The 18,397-nt window shown below is 35.7% G+C and overlaps 1 protein-coding gene across 4 annotated transcripts in view; it reads right to left on the minus strand.

Annotated features, from left to right (window-relative positions):
• Nucleotides 1-18,397, minus strand: part of SCLT1 (sodium channel and clathrin linker 1) — a 193,736-nt gene that overhangs the window by 74,250 nt on the left and 101,089 nt on the right. For all 4 annotated transcript variants that reach the window (XM_026499334.4, XM_057310066.1, XM_057310067.1 and 1 more), the window contains one exon: nt 7,630-7,701. In XM_026499334.4, coding sequence (XP_026355119.2) covers nt 7,630-7,701 — 72 coding nt within the window. The remainder of the gene's footprint in view (nt 1-7,629; nt 7,702-18,397) is intronic.

Here is an 18,397-nt window from a genome sequence, read left to right on the forward strand (position 1 = left end):
TTTATCTATTTATTTTTGAGAATGGGTGTGATTATTTTCTACTAATTGTAAATTATGCTTTGGATGAACCTCCTTACAGGCAGTACAGTATTCAATTATCTTTAGTGTAACTTTACAGAAGTATTCAATTATCTTTAGTGTAACTTTACAGAAGAACTGTATATCAGTATTTTTAAATTTTAAAATGAGCTTCTAAATTGTGAACCCAAATGAATTCTGATTATAATGAAGACCCTATGTTACTAATCAGATGTAATGAAGACCCTTAACCCTATGTTACTAATGAAGACCCTTAACCCTATGTTACTAATGAAGACCCTTAACCCTATGTTACTAATGAAGACCCTTAACTCTATGTTACTAATCAGATGCTTAATCTAAATTTATTATCTTTCATTAAAGCAGAATTGTTAGTATACAAAAAATGAAACCTTAATGTTCCATATAGGTTCATACAGTAAATTGCTAATCTATGAAAAGGCGGTTTTATGGTGTGAAATCTGGGATTTCTCCTATGTTCATAACTCATCTTGTGTGATTGTTAAAAGACTATTTTTAGAGGAGTTTTAGGTTAACAGCAAATTGAGAAGTTAGAGATTTCCGCTATTGCCCCCATATATGCAGAGCCCTCCCCCATTTTCAACATCCCCCACTGTAGTGGTACATTTATTAATACTAAGGAACCTACACTGATACATTATCACTCAAAGCCCATAGTTTACATTAGAGTTCACTCCTGGTGCTGTACATTTTATGGGTTTGGACAAATTTATAAAGACATATACTCACCGTTACAGTACCATACAGAGTAGTTTCACTGTTCTAAAAATCCTCTGTGCTTCACCTATGCTTATTCATCCCTCTCTCCTCCTAAACCCCTGATAATGTCTTTTTACTGTCTCCATAGTTTTGCCTTTCCCAGAATGTTAGTTGGAGTCAAACAGTATGTAGCCGCTTTAGACTAGCTTCTTCCACTTAGTAATATGCATTTTAGTTTCCTCCATCTCTTCTCATGGCTTGATAGTTCATTTGTTTTTAGTGCTGGATAATACTCCATTGTCTAGATGTACCAGTTTATCTGTCCATCCGCCTAACTAACGGACATCTTAGTTACTTCCAAGTTTTGGCAACTGTGAAGAAAGCTCCTATAAACATCCATGTTCAGGTTTTTGTGTGGATATAAGTTTTCAACTCCTTTGGGTAAATACAAAAGAGTGCACTTGTTGGACCATATGATAAAAGTATATTTAGTTATGTAAGAAACCATCAAAAGGCTTTCAAAAGTGACTATACCATTTTGCATTCCCACCAGCAATGAATGAGAATTCCTGTTGCTCCACATCTTTCCCAGAATTTGGTGGTGTCAGCGTTCTGGATTTTGGCCATTGTAATAGGTATATCTGGTACATATTTGGTGTAATGAGTAGCAGTTCATTATTGTTTTAGTTTGCATTTCCCTGGTGAAATATGATGTGTAGCATTTTTCATATGCTTATATGCCATCTGTATACCTTCTTTGGTGGGGTGTCTGTTAAGATCTCTGGTCCACTTTTTAATTGAGTTGCTTTCTTACTGTTGAGTTTTAGGAGTTCTTTGTATATTTTGTATAACAGTCCTTTATCAGCTGTGCCTTTTGCAAATATTTTCTCCCAGTCTGTGGTTTGAATTTTCATTCTCTTGACAGTGTCTTTCACAGAGAAATTTTTCATTTTAATGAAGTCCAACTCAATTGCTTCTTTCATGGGTCATGCCTTTGACGTTGTATCCAAAAATTCATTGCCTAACCCAAGATCATCCAGATTTTCTTCTACTTACCTTCTAAGAATTTTATAGTTTGGGGTTTTACATTTAGGTCTGTGACCCATTTTGAATTAATTTTTCTGGAGGGTGTAAGGTCTGTGTCTATATTCATTCTTTTACATGTGAATGTCTAATTTTCCTATCACCATTTGTTAAAAAGACTGTCTTTGCACCGTTGTATTGCCTTTGCATCTCTGTCAATGATCAGCTGACTGCATTTATGTGGGTCTATATTTTATTCCATTCTAGATTCTGTATTTTATTCCATTGATGTATTTGTCTATTTTTTCACCAGTATCACAGTAGCTTGATTATTATAGCTTTATAGTAATTCTTGAAATCTGGTAGTGTCAGTCCTCTGATTTTGTTCTTCTTCAATATTGTGTTGGCTATTTTGGGTCTTTTGTTTCTCCAGATAAGCTTTATTTACTTATTTTAAAATTATCATTATTTTTTGAATTTTTATTTAAATTCTAATTAGTAACATACAGTGCAATATTGGATTCAGGAGAATTCAGTGATTTATCACTTACATACAACACCCAGTGCTCAACATAACAAGCACCTTCCTTAATCCCCATCACCCATTTAGCCCATTCTTCACCCACCTCCCTCCATTGGCCCTCAGTTTGTTCTCTATTGGTTTTTTTTTCAAGATTTTATTTATTTGAGGGGCGCCTGGGTAGCGCAGTCGTTAAAGCGTCGGCCTTCGGCTCAGGGCGTGATCCCGGCGTACCGGGATCGAGTCCCACATCGGGCTCCTCCGCTATGAGCCTGCTTCTTCCTCTCCCACTCCCCCTGCTGTGTTCCCTCTCTCACTGGCTGTCTCTCTGTTAAATAAATAAATAAAATCTTTAAAAAAAAAAAAAAGATTTTATTTATTTGAAAAAGAGTCTGCATGCGTGTGCTCATGAGCGGGGGAGGGGGAGGCAGAGGGAGAAGCAGACTCCCCACCGAGTGGGAAGCCTGACCCAGGACTCAATTGCAGGACCCTGGGATCATGACCTGAGCTGAAAGCAGACGCTTAACCAACTAAGCCACCCAGGTGCCCTGTTCCCTACTGTTAAGAGTCTCTTATGGCTTGTTTTCCTCTCTCTCTTTTTCCTCCCTTCCCATATGTTCATTTGTTTTGTTTCTTAAATTCCACATATGAGTGAGATCACATGGTATTTGTCTTTCTCTGACTTATTTTGCTTAGTATAATACACTCTACCTTCATCCACGTTGTTGCAAAAGGCATGATTTCATTCTTTTTGATGGCTGAGTAATATTCCAGTGTGTGTGTGTGTGTGTGTGTGTGTGTGTGTGTGTACATATCTATATACACACACACAACCACCTCTTCCTTATCCATTCATTAGTAAAAGGACATTTGAACTCTTTCCATAGTTTGGCTATTATTGATAATGCTGCTATAAACATTGAGGTGTATGTACCCATTCAAATTTGTATTTTTCTATCCTTTGAGTAAATACCTAGTAGTGCAACTGCTGGATCATAGCATAGTTCTATTTTTAACATTTTGAGCAACCTCCATATTGTTTTCCACAGCGGCTGCACCAGTTTGCATTCCCACCAACAATGCAAGAGTGTTCTCCTTTCTCTGCATCCTCACCAACACTTGCCGTTTCTTGTGCTGTTAATTTTAGGCATTATGACAGGTGTGAGGTGGGATCTCATCATGGTTTTGATTTGTATTTCCCCGAAAATGAGTGATGCTGAGCATCTTTTCATGTGTCTGTTAGCCATCTGGATGTCTTCTTTGGAAAAGTGTCTATTCATATCTTCTGCCCATTTCTTAACTGGATTATTTGTTTTTTGGGTGTTGAGTTTGGTTAAGTTCTTTATAGATTTTGGATACTATCCTTTTTCTCCAGATAAACTTTAGAATCAGTCTGTCAATATCCACAAAATAACTTGCTGGGATTTTGACTAGGATTGCACTCAAATCTGTAGATTAGGCTGGGAAGAACTGACATTTTGATTTTGAGTCTTTTATCCATGAACATGGACTATCTCTTCATTTATTTACTTCTTTGATATCTTCCATCAGAGTTTTCCTGATATAGATTTTGTTAGATATATAACTAATTTTTTTGTGTACTAAGGTAAATAGCATTGTGTTTTTAATATAAAATTCCATTTGTTTATTGCTGGTATATGGGAAAACAATCGACTTTTGTAAATTAACCCTGTATCCTGCAACCTTGTATGCTATAATTGCTTCTTTGTTCCACGGTTTGTTTTGTTCCTTTTTTGGCTTGTTTTCTACATAGACAATCATGTCATCTGCAAAAGAATTTCTTCCTTCCCAATCTGTACTACTTTTATTTCCTTTTTTAGTCAAATTGCATTAGCTAGTACTTCCAGCTTGATGTCGAAAAGCAGTCATGAGAGGGCACATGATTGCCTTGTTCCTGATCCTACCGGGAAAGCATTTGGTTTCACAGCTGTAGGCTTTTTGCAGATAGATATTCTTTATCAAGTTGAGGAAGTTCCCCTCTGTGTCTAGTTTACTGGGAGTTTTTATCATGAATGGGGGTTGGATTTTGTCAAATGCTTTTTCTGCAGCTACTGATATGATTCCCATGATTTTTAATGTAGATATTAATAAAAAGTTTGGATCACACTTCTGAATCTGGTGAATGCTTATAAAGAAAAGTACATGATAAATACACTATGCATCTCTCTCCACCCAATCCACCATTTCACTGATAAATGATGACTGAAAGAGTATTGGCTTAACCTCAGATAACAAAGTCAAAATGAGACAGAAAAGTTGAAATCTTTATAGAGAAATATATTAATTCTATTAAAAATTCACTGTAATATTAAAGCAAACATTCAAAATTACTATTATTAAAAAGCTTTCATGGATATTTGCTACTAATCACCACCAATATTCCTACCTTTTGGGAAAGATAGGACCAAATGCTCCTAAATATTTTTTCAAGTATTCATGGAGTATATTCAAAATCATACCCTACAGTCCACCATAAAGAAAATCATAACAAAATTAAGAATCAATATCCTATAAATTATAGTCTGTGGCATCTATTTAACTGGATTAGAAAACAATTATAAAAAGATATCTAAATACCTATGGACGTGGAGATACAAAACTAAAAAAAATTTTTTTTTAAATTCACTGATCTAAAAAAGATCATAATGAACTTTTCATTTAACTTGTATAAAATTAATAACCAATCTTCTTACTCATTTGCTGTAGATTAACAGCAATCTCTGCTAGTTGGCAGAATTAAAACCTTGAATATTCCTTGGAAAACAGTGTGGAGGTCCCTTAAAAAGTTAAAAATTGAGCCACCTTATGATCCAGCAATTGCACTACTGGGTATTTACCCCAAAGATACAGACGTAGTGAAGAGAAGGGCCATATGCACCCCAATGTTCATAGCAGCATTGTCCACAATAGCTAAATTGTGGAAGGAGCCGAGATGCCCTTCAACAGATGACTGGATTAAGAAGATGTGGTCCATATATACAATGGAATATTACTCAGTCATCAGAAAGAACGATTACCCAACATTTGCAGCAACATGGACGGGACTGGAGGAGATTATGCTAAGTGAAATAAGTCAAGCAGAGAAAGACAATTATCATATAGTTTCATTCATTTATGGAACATAAGAAATAGCAGGAAGATCGGTAGGAGAAGGAAGGGAAGAATGAAGGGGGGTAAACAGAAGGAGGAATGAACCATAAGAGACTATGAACTCTGGGAAACAAACTGAGGGCTTCAGAGGGGAGAGGGCTGGGGGATGGGGATAGGCTGGTGATGGGTATTAAGGAGGGCACACACTGCATGGTGCGCTGGGTTTTATACGCAAATAGTGAATCATGGAACACTACATCAAAAACTAAGGATATACTGTATGGTGACTAACATAACATAATAAAAAATTATTTAAAAAACAAAACAAAACAAAAAACCTTGAGTATTCTTAAAAGAAACCATACCCTGTAGGAGAAAGTAAAAGCTGTGCTGCTTTCCAAAGGGAGATATGTAGCTAGACTGGTTCTGGCCTTTTCTTAAACCTATCAAGAACTCTGCACACTAACCTAAAACACAAGTTTTTCTCCTTCCTACAAGCATAACTTAGCTTTGGGTTAGCTAAAGTGTGTTTAACTTTTCTCCTTGACTTCATCTTTATAGTATACGTGGTAAAATTGGTACTTAAGAATATAAATCAATACCTGATGTCAGGTTATTATGTCTCAAACCATAATCTGAGTTTTTGAGTTCCCTGAGAAAATCTGCTTTTTAAAGTATTTGAACATGTCTTCCTTTCAGACATATTTCTCAATGCCAAATATTTAAAACACTTTTCAATTAATCAGTACAGTTTTCCCCATGGAATCAACATGACATAAGATAGTATTTAATATCTTTAGAAAAATCCACTTAGCTATGGATTACAATTGTTTTATTATAAATCGTAAGAAATACCTTTTGTAATAAACTGAAATAAATTTTTTTTGCTCTAAAGTGAGTTTATATAACTCTGGTTGTGGTTGTTAAGAGTTATTATTTTTAAAATCTCTGCAGATCTTATCCAACACACATTCTTTTGGGAAAAGAGAGAAATAATGTTCTCATCCTTCCAGAGTTTACAAGCCATTAAATGATGCTGGACTAGGGTAGGACCTTCATTTTCTAGCTGTGAATCTGTTGATGGTTAAATCAGTCCATGTAAGAGAACAAGCAAAACAGTAAGGTGACAGAAGAGGAAGAAAAACTGAAAAACAACAAATAATTAGACATGACTAATTGGCCACACGGCATCCCATTGATTTTACTTAATGTTCCTTCATCCTTAAAACAGATGACATTAAACAAACAAAAAGTAACACTGTTTCTTGTTCTATTATTCTCAGGATGTATACACAAAGACAAAAGTCTCAACATGTACATTACAGAGTTTGCAGAATGTGGAAAATGTTCTCCTTTCAGAGTTGTTTAAATACCAGTCAATAAATATTTATTAAAAAACATACTGTGAAAACACTGTGGTAGGCAATGGGGAAAATAAAAAGATGCATAAGACTCTTCTACTTTGAGGTATTTACAATCCAATTGGAAAGGTAAGATTCTCATAAAGAAAGAGAAAGGGAGAAGGAAGGAGGGAGATAGGAGACAGGGAGAGACAACTAATATAACGCAATATATTTATTACAAGACCTAGTTCATTGCTAAGTTTTGTAGTCAAGATTAAAAGCGATACAGAGATTCAGAAAATATAAGAGTTTGTAAAGTGGAAAATATCTTTCTAATGTCTGAAAATTCTTCTTTTATTCCCCTGTAAGCAAGGCTATTAAATTCCATTTCTTATGGAATTTACATATTGTTAAATTTACATATTTAATTTACCTCTAGACACACAAGTACTCTTTTCCTTTCTCCTCTATTTATCCTTCAGTACTCATTTCTTTTGGGAAGCTTCTCTTTTTTCTTTCCCATTATCATATACACTTTTTCTTTCTCCCTTGTCTCCCAGATGAACCCTGCATATGGTAGCAGCTGCATATGGGTGCTTCAATAGCACCCTGTGCGTTCTTTGTCAAAAAAAGTAATTGTAGCAAAATGTGATAAATGCCATCCATCTTTCCTGCTAGACCATAAGTTTCAAGATTGCAGGTAACACATTTATTTTTATTTTTATTCTTCTCTAAGCATCTAGCATAATTCCTGGCTTAATAAGTATCTTCTGAATGAACAAGAATACCCATTACAAGATATATTAAAATGTATCCTGGCCTTTAAAATAATCAATATGCAGAAGAAAATATTAATACTATCTTCCAACATACCATTTGAAGGGCTGAAAGTTCTTCTGTTAGTCGAGAAATCTGTATATTACACTGTTTTCTTGTGCTTGCAACCTGTAAATTAAGACATTTATAAATTGTTTAGGTTCTCAAAACATGATTAATGCCCAATAAAAATGTTTAGGATAATAATTTTGATAAAAAATAAAATTGTAACTTTTAGGTCATAAAAAATAAATAAGCACATGGTATATTAAAGAGTCAAGACTTAACCATGATAGTGGAGGGAGAGTGAATTTCTATTAAAATTTACCATATTAGGAGTGAAAACTGGGAAAATTTCAAAATATTTACTAATCTCCTCAAAAGAAAATAACTAAAGTCATTACGGGTTAACATAAATAACATTTTTTTAATGAAAAGTAATTGTATTTTCCAAAATTGAAAATTTTTTAGAATGGTATTATTTTACATTTTTGCAAATTTCCTTAATGTCTGGCTCATTAGAAGACAGCTAAGATTCTCATATCTATTTCTATGTTCAACCTATTCTGTTGTTGCATATCATCAGCCTCTGGCAAACAACACTGTACACTCATGAGAGAATGAGAATGAAAAAAGCAAACAATAAACTATAAGTATGAAAGTTAGGTTTGACCTTGCAGACCCTCTGAACAACACTTTTTGAGAACTCCTGCCATAGAGCAAGTCAAGAGAAAAACTGAATTACACACTAAAAACGTAACTAATAACTTTTAAGGCACTTTTGTTTTATAAACAGAAGAATATTTTTATATGGCACATATTTCAGTACTAAGTACATTACTTTGTGGGGAAAACTCATTTCAATTAACATTTAAATTACATCAGAAACAGTATGGTTTATGTATACAGAATATTTTGAAGAATTAGTTACATCTAATCGGGATGGCTCCTATGACAACGTATTTTTCTAACAACTCCTCATGCTTTTTAAAAAGACCACAAGGAATACTGATACTGATGCTATGTCACCAGTAAACACTCATGAGCCAAAGATTTTTGGAAATTTTCTAGGATCTTATAAAATAGATTATTTCTAAAACACGAGGTAAGCCTTCTTAAGAACATTTATAACATTGACATTTTATTACTTGACATATATTTTATTTGGTTAATTAATATCAGTTACCTTTCTGAAGACCCGACAAATATTTGTGGGTCCCTCTGAGCTCTATTTTAGATTTTAATTTGGTGAAAACTTTGCCTATGAATAATTATATGAAGAATCAATCCATCCTATTTATGGGTCAGTGATACTCACACTTAGCCTTTACTAAGGTCTGATGTGTGAGGAACTGTTTAGAGTGCTTATTTAAGTGTTATTATCTCATTAATTCTCACCAAGAATCTGATTAAGTAGTTATTACCCTCATTATAGATGAGGAAGATTAAGGCACAGAGAAATTACGTCATGAAGGTTTTCAAAATATAAAAATTTTAGTTCCTATGAGTGCAGTCATGTCTGTCTGTCTCTCACATAATTTTTTAAAAGTGTTCTGAAAGTATCTAGAAATTGGGGTGCCTGAGTGGCTCAGTTGTTAAGTGTCTGCCTTCAGCTCAGGGTGTGATCCCAGGGTCCTGGGATCAAGCCCCGCATCAGGCCCCCTGCTCCGCTGGGAGCCTGCTTTTTCCTCTCCCATTCCCACTGCTTGTGTTCCCTCTCTCGCTGGCTGTCTTTCTCTCTCTGTCAAATAAATAAAATCTTAAAAAAAAAAGGTTCTAGAAATGACGCAGTTAGCATAAGGGTTTATGACCACAGTAGTAAATATATTTTGAAATATTTTTACACTGATGCTGATAATTCAGTAAATTGAACTATTCATACTTACTAAAAAGACTGTGTAGGACTACTGAAACTGACGGTATATCATCAGTAAAATCCTATGCTGCAAAGGTCATAGAAAATATTTTGAGGTTAGTATCTGATAAAACAATGTAAATCTTGTTATGTGAGCAAATACACATATTTGAGAGGCAGTTTAACGTCGCTGGGGTTCAGAAGCCTGTATGGCAACTAAAATCACCTCTCTTAACCTAACCTCACTTTCTTTATGTAAACATTTTCTTCGATAATTTATGGATAGTAAGGGTATTTATAAACCAAATAGTAAGGTAAATTAACAAGAGACAGAAAGAGAAAAGGCCAATAATAGTGCAAATAGTGCCTAACTGGATGAATATAATATTGATTACAAATTTTCAGTCATGATTTAAAATCAAAAGAAAATCAAAATCAAAATATAATGTTATTTTCACAAATTAAGTTTTACTTTTGAAAGAGATCTGAGAAAAAGCTATTTCTTTATTTTAAAGAAATAAGCTACTATCATATTTTGTTTAGTTTTACAGCCAGAACATAAATATGTGACGATTCATTACATTTACTCTGTTAATAAAAAGATACTTCTAAAGTCATCAGACATAAGTAACCCCCAATTCAACAGATTAATTCTACGTATTTGGAGAACATGTCAAATTATGATAAGTGGGGCAACTATCACCAATATGGGTGAAAAATTTCATATAAAAACATTAAAAATATATTTAAAAATAAAAATGTATATAAGGAGGATATACTACATGCTCTATAAGATATTATATATATAATTTATATATATACTTAATGAAAATAATTCCTACTCTTTGAAATTCCACACATTGCAGAATTATAATATGTAGAAAGAGAAACATTTCTCATTATTCTATCTTCTAGGCTTAGCACTATTTGAAGGTTGATGTATATACCTCCAGAATTTTTTGTTTCACAGATAGCTACACCACATCATTAATAATTTGCAATTAAATGAAAATTCAGAGGACAATGCTAAAAATAGTACTTATCTCTAGGTAGTGGAATTGTAAGTGATTTGTAAGGTATTTGTTTTTTGGGTGTTGAGTCTGGTATGTTCTTTATAGGTTTTTTTTTTTTTAAAGATTTTATTTATTTATTTGACAGAGAGAGAGAGACAGCCAGCGAGAGAGGGAACACAAGCAGGGGGAGTGGGAGAGGAAGAAGCAGGCTTCCAGCAGAGGAGCCTGATGTGGGGCTCGATCCCATAACACCGGGATCACGCCCTGAGCCGAAGGCAGACGCTTAACAACTGAGCCACCCAGGCGCCCCTGTTCTTTATAGGTTTTGGATACTAGCTCTTTATCTGATATGTCACTTGCAAATATCTTATCCCATGCCATAGGTTGCCTTTTAGTTTTGTTGATTGTTTCCCTTGCTGTGCAAAAGCTTTTTCTCCTGGCGAAGTCCCAATAGTTCATTTTTGCTTTTCTTTCCCTTGCCTTTGGAAACATGTCTAGTAAGAAGTTGCTGCAGCTGAGGTTAAAGAGGTTGCTGCCTGCGTTCTCATCTAGGATTTTGATGGATTCCTGTCTCACGTTTAGGTCTTTCATCCATTTTGAGTTTATTTTTTGCATATGGTATAAGAAAGTGGTCTAGTTTCATTCTTCTGCATGTGACTGTCCAGTTTTCCCAATACCATTTGTTGAAGAGACTGTCTTTTTTCTATTGGATATTCTTTCCTGCTTTGTCGATTAGCTGACCACAGAGTTGAGGGTCCATTTCTGGGGTCTCTATTGATCTATGTATCTGTTTTTTACCCGTACCATACAATCTTGATGATTATAGACATGTAATACAGCTTGAAGTATGGAATTGTGACACCTCCAGCTTTGTTTTTCTTTTTCAACATGATCTTGGCTATTCGGGGTCTTTTCTAGTTCCATACAAATTTTAGGATTGTGTTCCAGCTCTGAAAAATGATGATGGTATTTTGATAGGGATTGCATTGAATGTGCAGAGTGCTTTGGGTAGCACACACATTTTAACAATATTTGTTCTTCCAATTCAGGAGCATGGGATGTTATTCCATTTCTTTGTGTCTTCCTCAATTTATTTCGTAAGTGTTCTACAGTTTTCGATTACAGGTCCTTTACCTCTTTGGTTAGGTTTATTCCTAGGTATTTTATGGCTTTTGGTGCAATTGTAAATGGGATCGCTTGCTTGATTTCTGCTTCCTTGTTAGTGTACTGAAATGCAACTGACTTCTCTGCATTGATTTTATATCCCGTGACTTTGCTGAATTCCTGTACCAGTTCTAGCAATTTTTTGGTGGAGTCTTGGGTTTTCTACATAGAGAATCACGTAATCTGCGATGAATTAGAGTTTGACTTCTTTGCTGATTTGGATGCTTTTTATTTCTTTTTGTTGTCTGATTGCTGAGGCTAGGACTTCCAGTACTATGTTGAACAACAGTGGTGAGAGTAGACATCCCTGTCATGTTCCTGATCTTAGGGGAAAAGTTCTCAGTTTTCTCTGTTGAGGATATTTGCTGTGGGTCTTTCATACATGGCAGAGGGTTTTTATCAAGAAAAGATGCTGTATTTTGTTAAATGCTTTTTCTGCATCTATTGAGAGGATCATATGGTTCTTGTCCTTTCTTTTATTAATGTGGTGTATCATACTGATTGATTTGTGGATGTTGAACTATCCCTGCAGTCCATGAATAAATCTCACTTGGTCATTGTGAATAATCTTTTCAATGTACTGTTGGATCCTATTAGCTAGTGTCTTGGTGAGAATTTTTGCATCCCAGTCATCAGGGATATCAGTGTGTAACTATCCTTTTTAGTGGGGTCTCTGTCTGGTTTTGGGATCAAGGTAATGGTGGCCTCATAGAAGGAGTTTGGAAGTTTTCTTTTCATTTCTATTTTTTGAAACAGCTTCAAAAGAATAGATATTAAATCTTATTTAAATGTTTGGTAGAATTCCTCTTGGAAGCCCTCTGGCCCTGGACTTTTGTTTTTTGGGAGATTTTTGACTACTGCTTCAATTTCTTTGCTGGTTATGTGTTCAGGTTTTCTATTTCTTCCTGTTTCAGTTTTGGTAGTTTACATGTTTCTAGGAATGCATCCACTTCTTCCACATTGCCTAAGTTGTTGCCATATAATTGCTCATAATAACTTCTTCAGTGTTGGTTGTGATCTCTCCTCTTTCATTCGTGATTTCATTTATTTAGGTCCTTTCTCTTTTCTTTTTGATAAGTCTGGCTAGGGGGTTATCAATCTTATTAATTCTTTCAAAGAACCAGCTCCTAGTTTTGGCGATCTGTTCTACAGGTTTTTTTTTTTTTTTTTAATTTCTGTATCATTGGTTTCTGTTCTAATCTTTATTATTTCTCTTCTTCTGCTGAATTTGGTCTTTATTTCCTATTCTTTCTAGCTCTTTTAGGTATAAGGTTAGGTTTTATATCTGAGACTTATCTTGTTTTTTGAGGAAGGCCTGTATTGCTATATACTTTTCTCTTAGGAGTGCCTTTGCTGCATCCTAAAGCTTCTGGACTGTTATGTTTTCATTTTCATTTGCTTCCATGTATTTAATCATTCTTTAACTTCCTAGTTGACCCATTCATTCCATAGTAGGATGTTCTTTAACCTCCATGTCTTTGTGGTCCTTCCAAGTTTTTTCTTGTGGTTGACTTCAAGTTTTATAGCATTGTGGTCTGAAAACATGCATTGTATCATTTCAGTCTTTTTGTACTGGTTGAGACCAGATTTGTGGCCCAATATGATCTTTTCTGGAGAATGTTCCAAGTGCACTTGAGAATACTGTGTATTCTGCTGCTTTAGGATGAAATGCTCTGAATGTATCTGATCCAGTGTGTCATTCAGAGCCTTTTCCTTGTTGATATTTAGATGATCTGTCCATTGCTGTAAGTGGGGTGTTAAAGTCCCCCATTATTATTGTATTATTATCAATGAGTTTCTTTAATTTGGTTATTAATTGGTTTATATATTTGGCTGCACCCACGTTAGGGGCATAAATATTTACAATTGTAGATATTCTTGTTGGATAGACCCTTTTATTATGATATAGTGTCTTCCTACATCTCTTATTATAGCCTTTGGTTTAAAATCCAGTTTTTCTGATATAAGGATGGCTACTCCAGCTTTTGATATTCATTAGCATGATAAATGGTTCTTCACCCCTTCACTTTCAATCTGGAGGTGTCTGAGTCTCTTGTAAGCAGCATATGGATGGGTCTTGATTTTTAATCCATTCTGATACCCTATGTCTTTTGATTGGAGCATTTAGTCCATTTAAATTCAGAGTAATTATTGAAAGATATGAATTTAGTGCCATTGTAGTACTTGCAAATTTGCTATTCCTGTAGATTGTCTCTGTTCCTTTCTGGTCTTTGTTACTTTTGGGCTTTCTGCTCAAAGGATCCCTTTTAATATTTCTTGCAGGGCTGGTTTAGTGTTCACAGATTCTTTCAGTTGTTGTTTATCCTGAAAACTCTTTATCTCTCCTCCTAATCTCAACGACAGCTTTGCTGGATAAAGTATTCTTGGCTGCATAATTTTCTCATTTAGCACACTGAATATATCATGCCGGTCCTTTCTGGCCAGCCAGGTCTCCGCGGACACATCTGCTGCCAGCCTTATGTATCTACCCTTGTAGGTTAAGAACCTCTTGTCCTGAACTGCTTTCAGGATTTTCTCTTTATCTTTGAAATTTGCAAGCTTCGCTATAGTATGTCCAGCTGTTGACTTATTTTTGTTGATTTTGAGGGCAGTTCTCTGTGCCTCCTGAACTTGAATGCCTGTTTTCTTCCCCAGATTAGGGGTGTTCTCAGCTATAATTTGTTCAAATAAGCTTTCTGCCCCCTTCTCCTGCTCATCTTCTGGGACCCCTATAATATGGAAATTATTTCACTTTATGGAATTGTCAAGTTCCCTAAGTCTCCCTTCGTGATCTAGTAGTTTTTTCTCTCTTTTCAGCTTCCTTATTTTCCATCATTTTATCTTCTATATCAATGATTTGCTCTTCTGCTTTGTTCATCCTCATTTTTATGGCCTCTACTTAGGACTTCATCTTGCTAATAGCATTTTTAATTTTGGCCAGGCTGGATTTTAGTTCTTTTATCTCTACAGTAAGGGATTCTGTAGTGTGCTCTATGCCTTCTTCAAGCCCAGCTAGTATCTTTATAATCATTGTTTTAAATTCTAGTTCAGATATCTTACTTATATCCATATTGATTACATCTCTGGCAGTGAGTACTACACCTCCTGTTCTTTATTTTGGGGTGAATTTCCATCTTGTCATTTTATTCAGGAAGGAAAAGAAAGAGAAAAAGCAGTAACAACAACAATAGAACAAAACAAAGCCAAAAACTAGATCCTGGGTGTGTTCTGGTTTGCTTGTTAAAAGAAACTAGATCCCAAAACAAGAACAAAAAACTTAGATATATAAAAAAATAAAATACAATGAAAGGAAACAAAAGATTTTATATATATATATTATATATATATGAATGAAATGTATATATAAATAAAAATTAAAAAATAACTTAAAAAATTGAAAAAATAAGTAACTGAGAAAAACAATACTGAACAACTAAAGAATAAAAATAGAAAGAATGCTATATACTGTTTTTCCCAAGAGCTGAAGCTTTGCAGCCCTCTAGGATTAGTAAACTTGGTGAGAGCCAACTGTTTGTGCTGGTCTTCTGGGGCAGGGGCCTATTGCACTGATTCTCAGGTGGACATGCCCTATTGCAAATGTGCGTCCCATGCACAGAGGCAGGGCTCAGTGTAAGGCTCCACTAGGTGGAGCTATTTTGTTCCCTGAAGGCTTAGAGCAACCATGGATGGGATGCGTGCCTCACTATCTAGCCCTGGAGGTGAAAGTTTGCACCCCCACCCTTCAGTGAGCCCTCAAAGAAAAGCAATCAATCCCTCTTCATCTTCCCAGTTTCTGTCAGACCTCTGTGTTCACCTGGCCTGTAACTGAGCATTTTTATCTCGGGCACGCGGCTGAATTCCAAAACTCCAAATTTTATGCACTCCTGGGGCATGAACCCACGCTGTTCCTCCTGGGGGGGAGGGTGGGTCTTGCCACGCTTCTGTCTTTTGCTGGACCCTTCCCAGGAAAGTGGTCGCAAGACCGTGCAGCAGTTCACAGTTTATGGAAACACAGAGCAGAAAGCAAACACCTATACTCGCTGTTTTGCAGCCAGTTTCCCCACTCCTATGCCTGGGAACTCTGCCCCACTCACGTTATCACCTGTTCTTCCTGTGACCCCAGGGATCCTGAGAGCATGCTGTTATCCCTGGGATTCTGTGCTGCTTCACCACCTGAGTACCTTTAAGCCAGGGACAACGCCCACTTTAGCAGACTTCTAAAATTCTGATTTTGCTTTCCTCTGCTTATAATACTTTGCAGTAGCCTCCTTAAGCAGGTTGCCTTCCCTCCCCCATATCCTCAGCTACATAACCCTGGATTCAAATCTCCGCACCTCCTACCTTCCAAACAGTGGTGGTTTTTCTACTTGTAGACTTCCAGCATTTCTTCTCTCAGATCTCCGATTGATTTCTTAGGTATTCAGAATGATTTGATAACTATCTAGCTGTATTCAAGGGATGAGACAAACTGAAGGTCCCCCTACTCCTCCTCTGAGAGAAAGAATCTTAACCAGGCTTCACTCCCAAGGCACAGCCTGTCACAGGGATTGATTTAACAAACCCGAGATCACAACTTGAGCTGAAATCAAGAGTTTGACGTTTAACCAACCAAGCCACCAGGCGCCCCAACGTGAATTTATTTTAGGATCAGAAAATCAGAGGGTTTCTTTCTTTCTTTCTTTCTTTCTTTCTTTCTTTCTTTCTTTCTTTCTTTCCTTCTTTCTTTTTTTTTAAAGATTTTATTTATTTATTTGACAGAGAGAGACAGCCAGCTAGAGAGGGAACACAAGCAGGGGGAGTGGGAGAGGAAGAAGCGGCTCCTAGCAGAGAAGCCTGATGTAGGGCTCGATCCCAGAATGCTGGGATCACGCCCTGAGCCGAAAGCAGATGCTTAACGACTGCGCCACCCAGGCGCCCCAGTTAGAGGGTTTCTTATATCGTGAATACCTTCATAAAACATTTTTATCACTAAAAGTCACAAAATTTATTAAAGATTTTAAAGATATGCCATCAAAAATATTTCAAATTACAGCCAAAGATAACAGTATTCTTAATCCTAAGAATAGGATAAGGATTCCTACAGAAATGATATACAAATTAATAATTAAAAAAAAAAAAACCAAGGTTTTAGTTTGAATTCTGCTTCAAATTAGAAATTTTATCTTAGGAAATCACCTAATTTCAGCCTGTGACAAAGTAACAGATTTCAAAGGAACACTTTTTTTTTTTTTAAAGATTTATTTATTTGACAGGGACAGCCAGCAGAGAGGGAACACAAGCAGGGGGAGTGGGAGAGGAAGAAGCAGGCTCCTAGCGGAGGAGCCTGATGTGGGGCTCGATCCCAGAACGCTGGGATCACACCCTGAGCCGAAGGCAGATGTTTAACGACTGCGCCACCCAGGCGCCCCCTAAGGAACACTTTTGCATCAAGAAACATCATACAGAGAACTTGTACGAATGAAAACTCTACCACTTAGTTGCTTGGGAGGAAAGCAAGCACATTATCTTTACTTTTTTAACTGATGAAACTTTTTAAAACAAGTTTACTTCAATCTAACTAGGAGAGAAATAATACTGCCCATAGAAAAAATACAGGTTAAGAAAAGAATTAATACCTTTATTTTATCCAGTAATGGAATATATAGTGTATCCAACTATCTTATAGGAACTCATTTTAAAGGAAAGGATTATTAGTTTTCAATCCTTTGTGTTAACCATTTCATAGATAGTCTTTATGAATATATAGGAAAGCACTTTAATGTAAATATTACAGTAAAAATGGAAACAGTAGTTTTGCAAATTCATGTCTCTGACACAAATATTAAATAAAAATATTATTGGAAAAGTGGCTGATTCCATATCTGAGGCAGGGAAACTACAAGATGAGAGAGGAACATCATTTATGCAAAAAAGCTACAGAGACAATATGAGAAGAAAAAAATATGGTAATGGATTATAACAGAAGAATAAAGATGAATGAAACCATCATGATATTAAAAAAGAGGGGGAAGCGCTTCTTTACTGAGAAATGACAGCTAATAAATGTATAAAAAGGATAGAATATGATCATTTGTAATCACTCCTTGTAATATTTATCTCAGGCAAGGATTATCAATGGATGCTAAGACCACTAGATGAAATTTTTGGTAGAAAGTATACCTGTACAGTCTTCAAGTATTTTCCTCAGTGATTTCTAAAGTATACAAATGGAGAGTTCTGGTCTTACCACATTAACCATGTGGTCAAGCTGAGTTTCAACCAATGCACAACCTTATATTATAGCTTCCTGATGTGATCAAGTGGGGGATATACATATCACTCTACCAGAAATGACCTAAATCTAATCAAGAAGAAATGGTCACATGAATCCAGATATGGAATATTCTGGATTGTACAAAGGATTCTTTGTCATACACAGAGGAAAGCAGAGGGCTGGGTTAAATTGAGGGAAACTACAGAGACATAGCAGTCAAACTCAATGATACATAAATTTGGATTGGATCCTGGATTTAAAAAACCAAAAAGCTAATAAAGATATTTTAGGGAAATTAAAGTGTAGATTAAAATAATTTTGATTTTTTTTTAAGGTATGGTAATAGTGGTGTGGTTGTGTAGTAAAATGTCCTTTCTCAGGAGGAAAACATGCCAAAATATTTAGGAGTGAAGTGTCATAATGCCTGCAGTCAATGTCCAAATGTTTGGCAAAAGAGTGCGTGTATGTATTTAAAGAGATGGAATGGGTGTGGCAAGACATTAAGAATTATCTGGGTAAGGGGAAAACAGGTGTTCACTG

This window comes from Ursus arctos, unplaced genomic scaffold (genome assembly GCF_023065955.2).
Source record: "Ursus arctos isolate Adak ecotype North America unplaced genomic scaffold, UrsArc2.0 scaffold_11, whole genome shotgun sequence".
NCBI classification, from domain to species: domain Eukaryota; kingdom Metazoa; phylum Chordata; class Mammalia; order Carnivora; family Ursidae; genus Ursus; species Ursus arctos.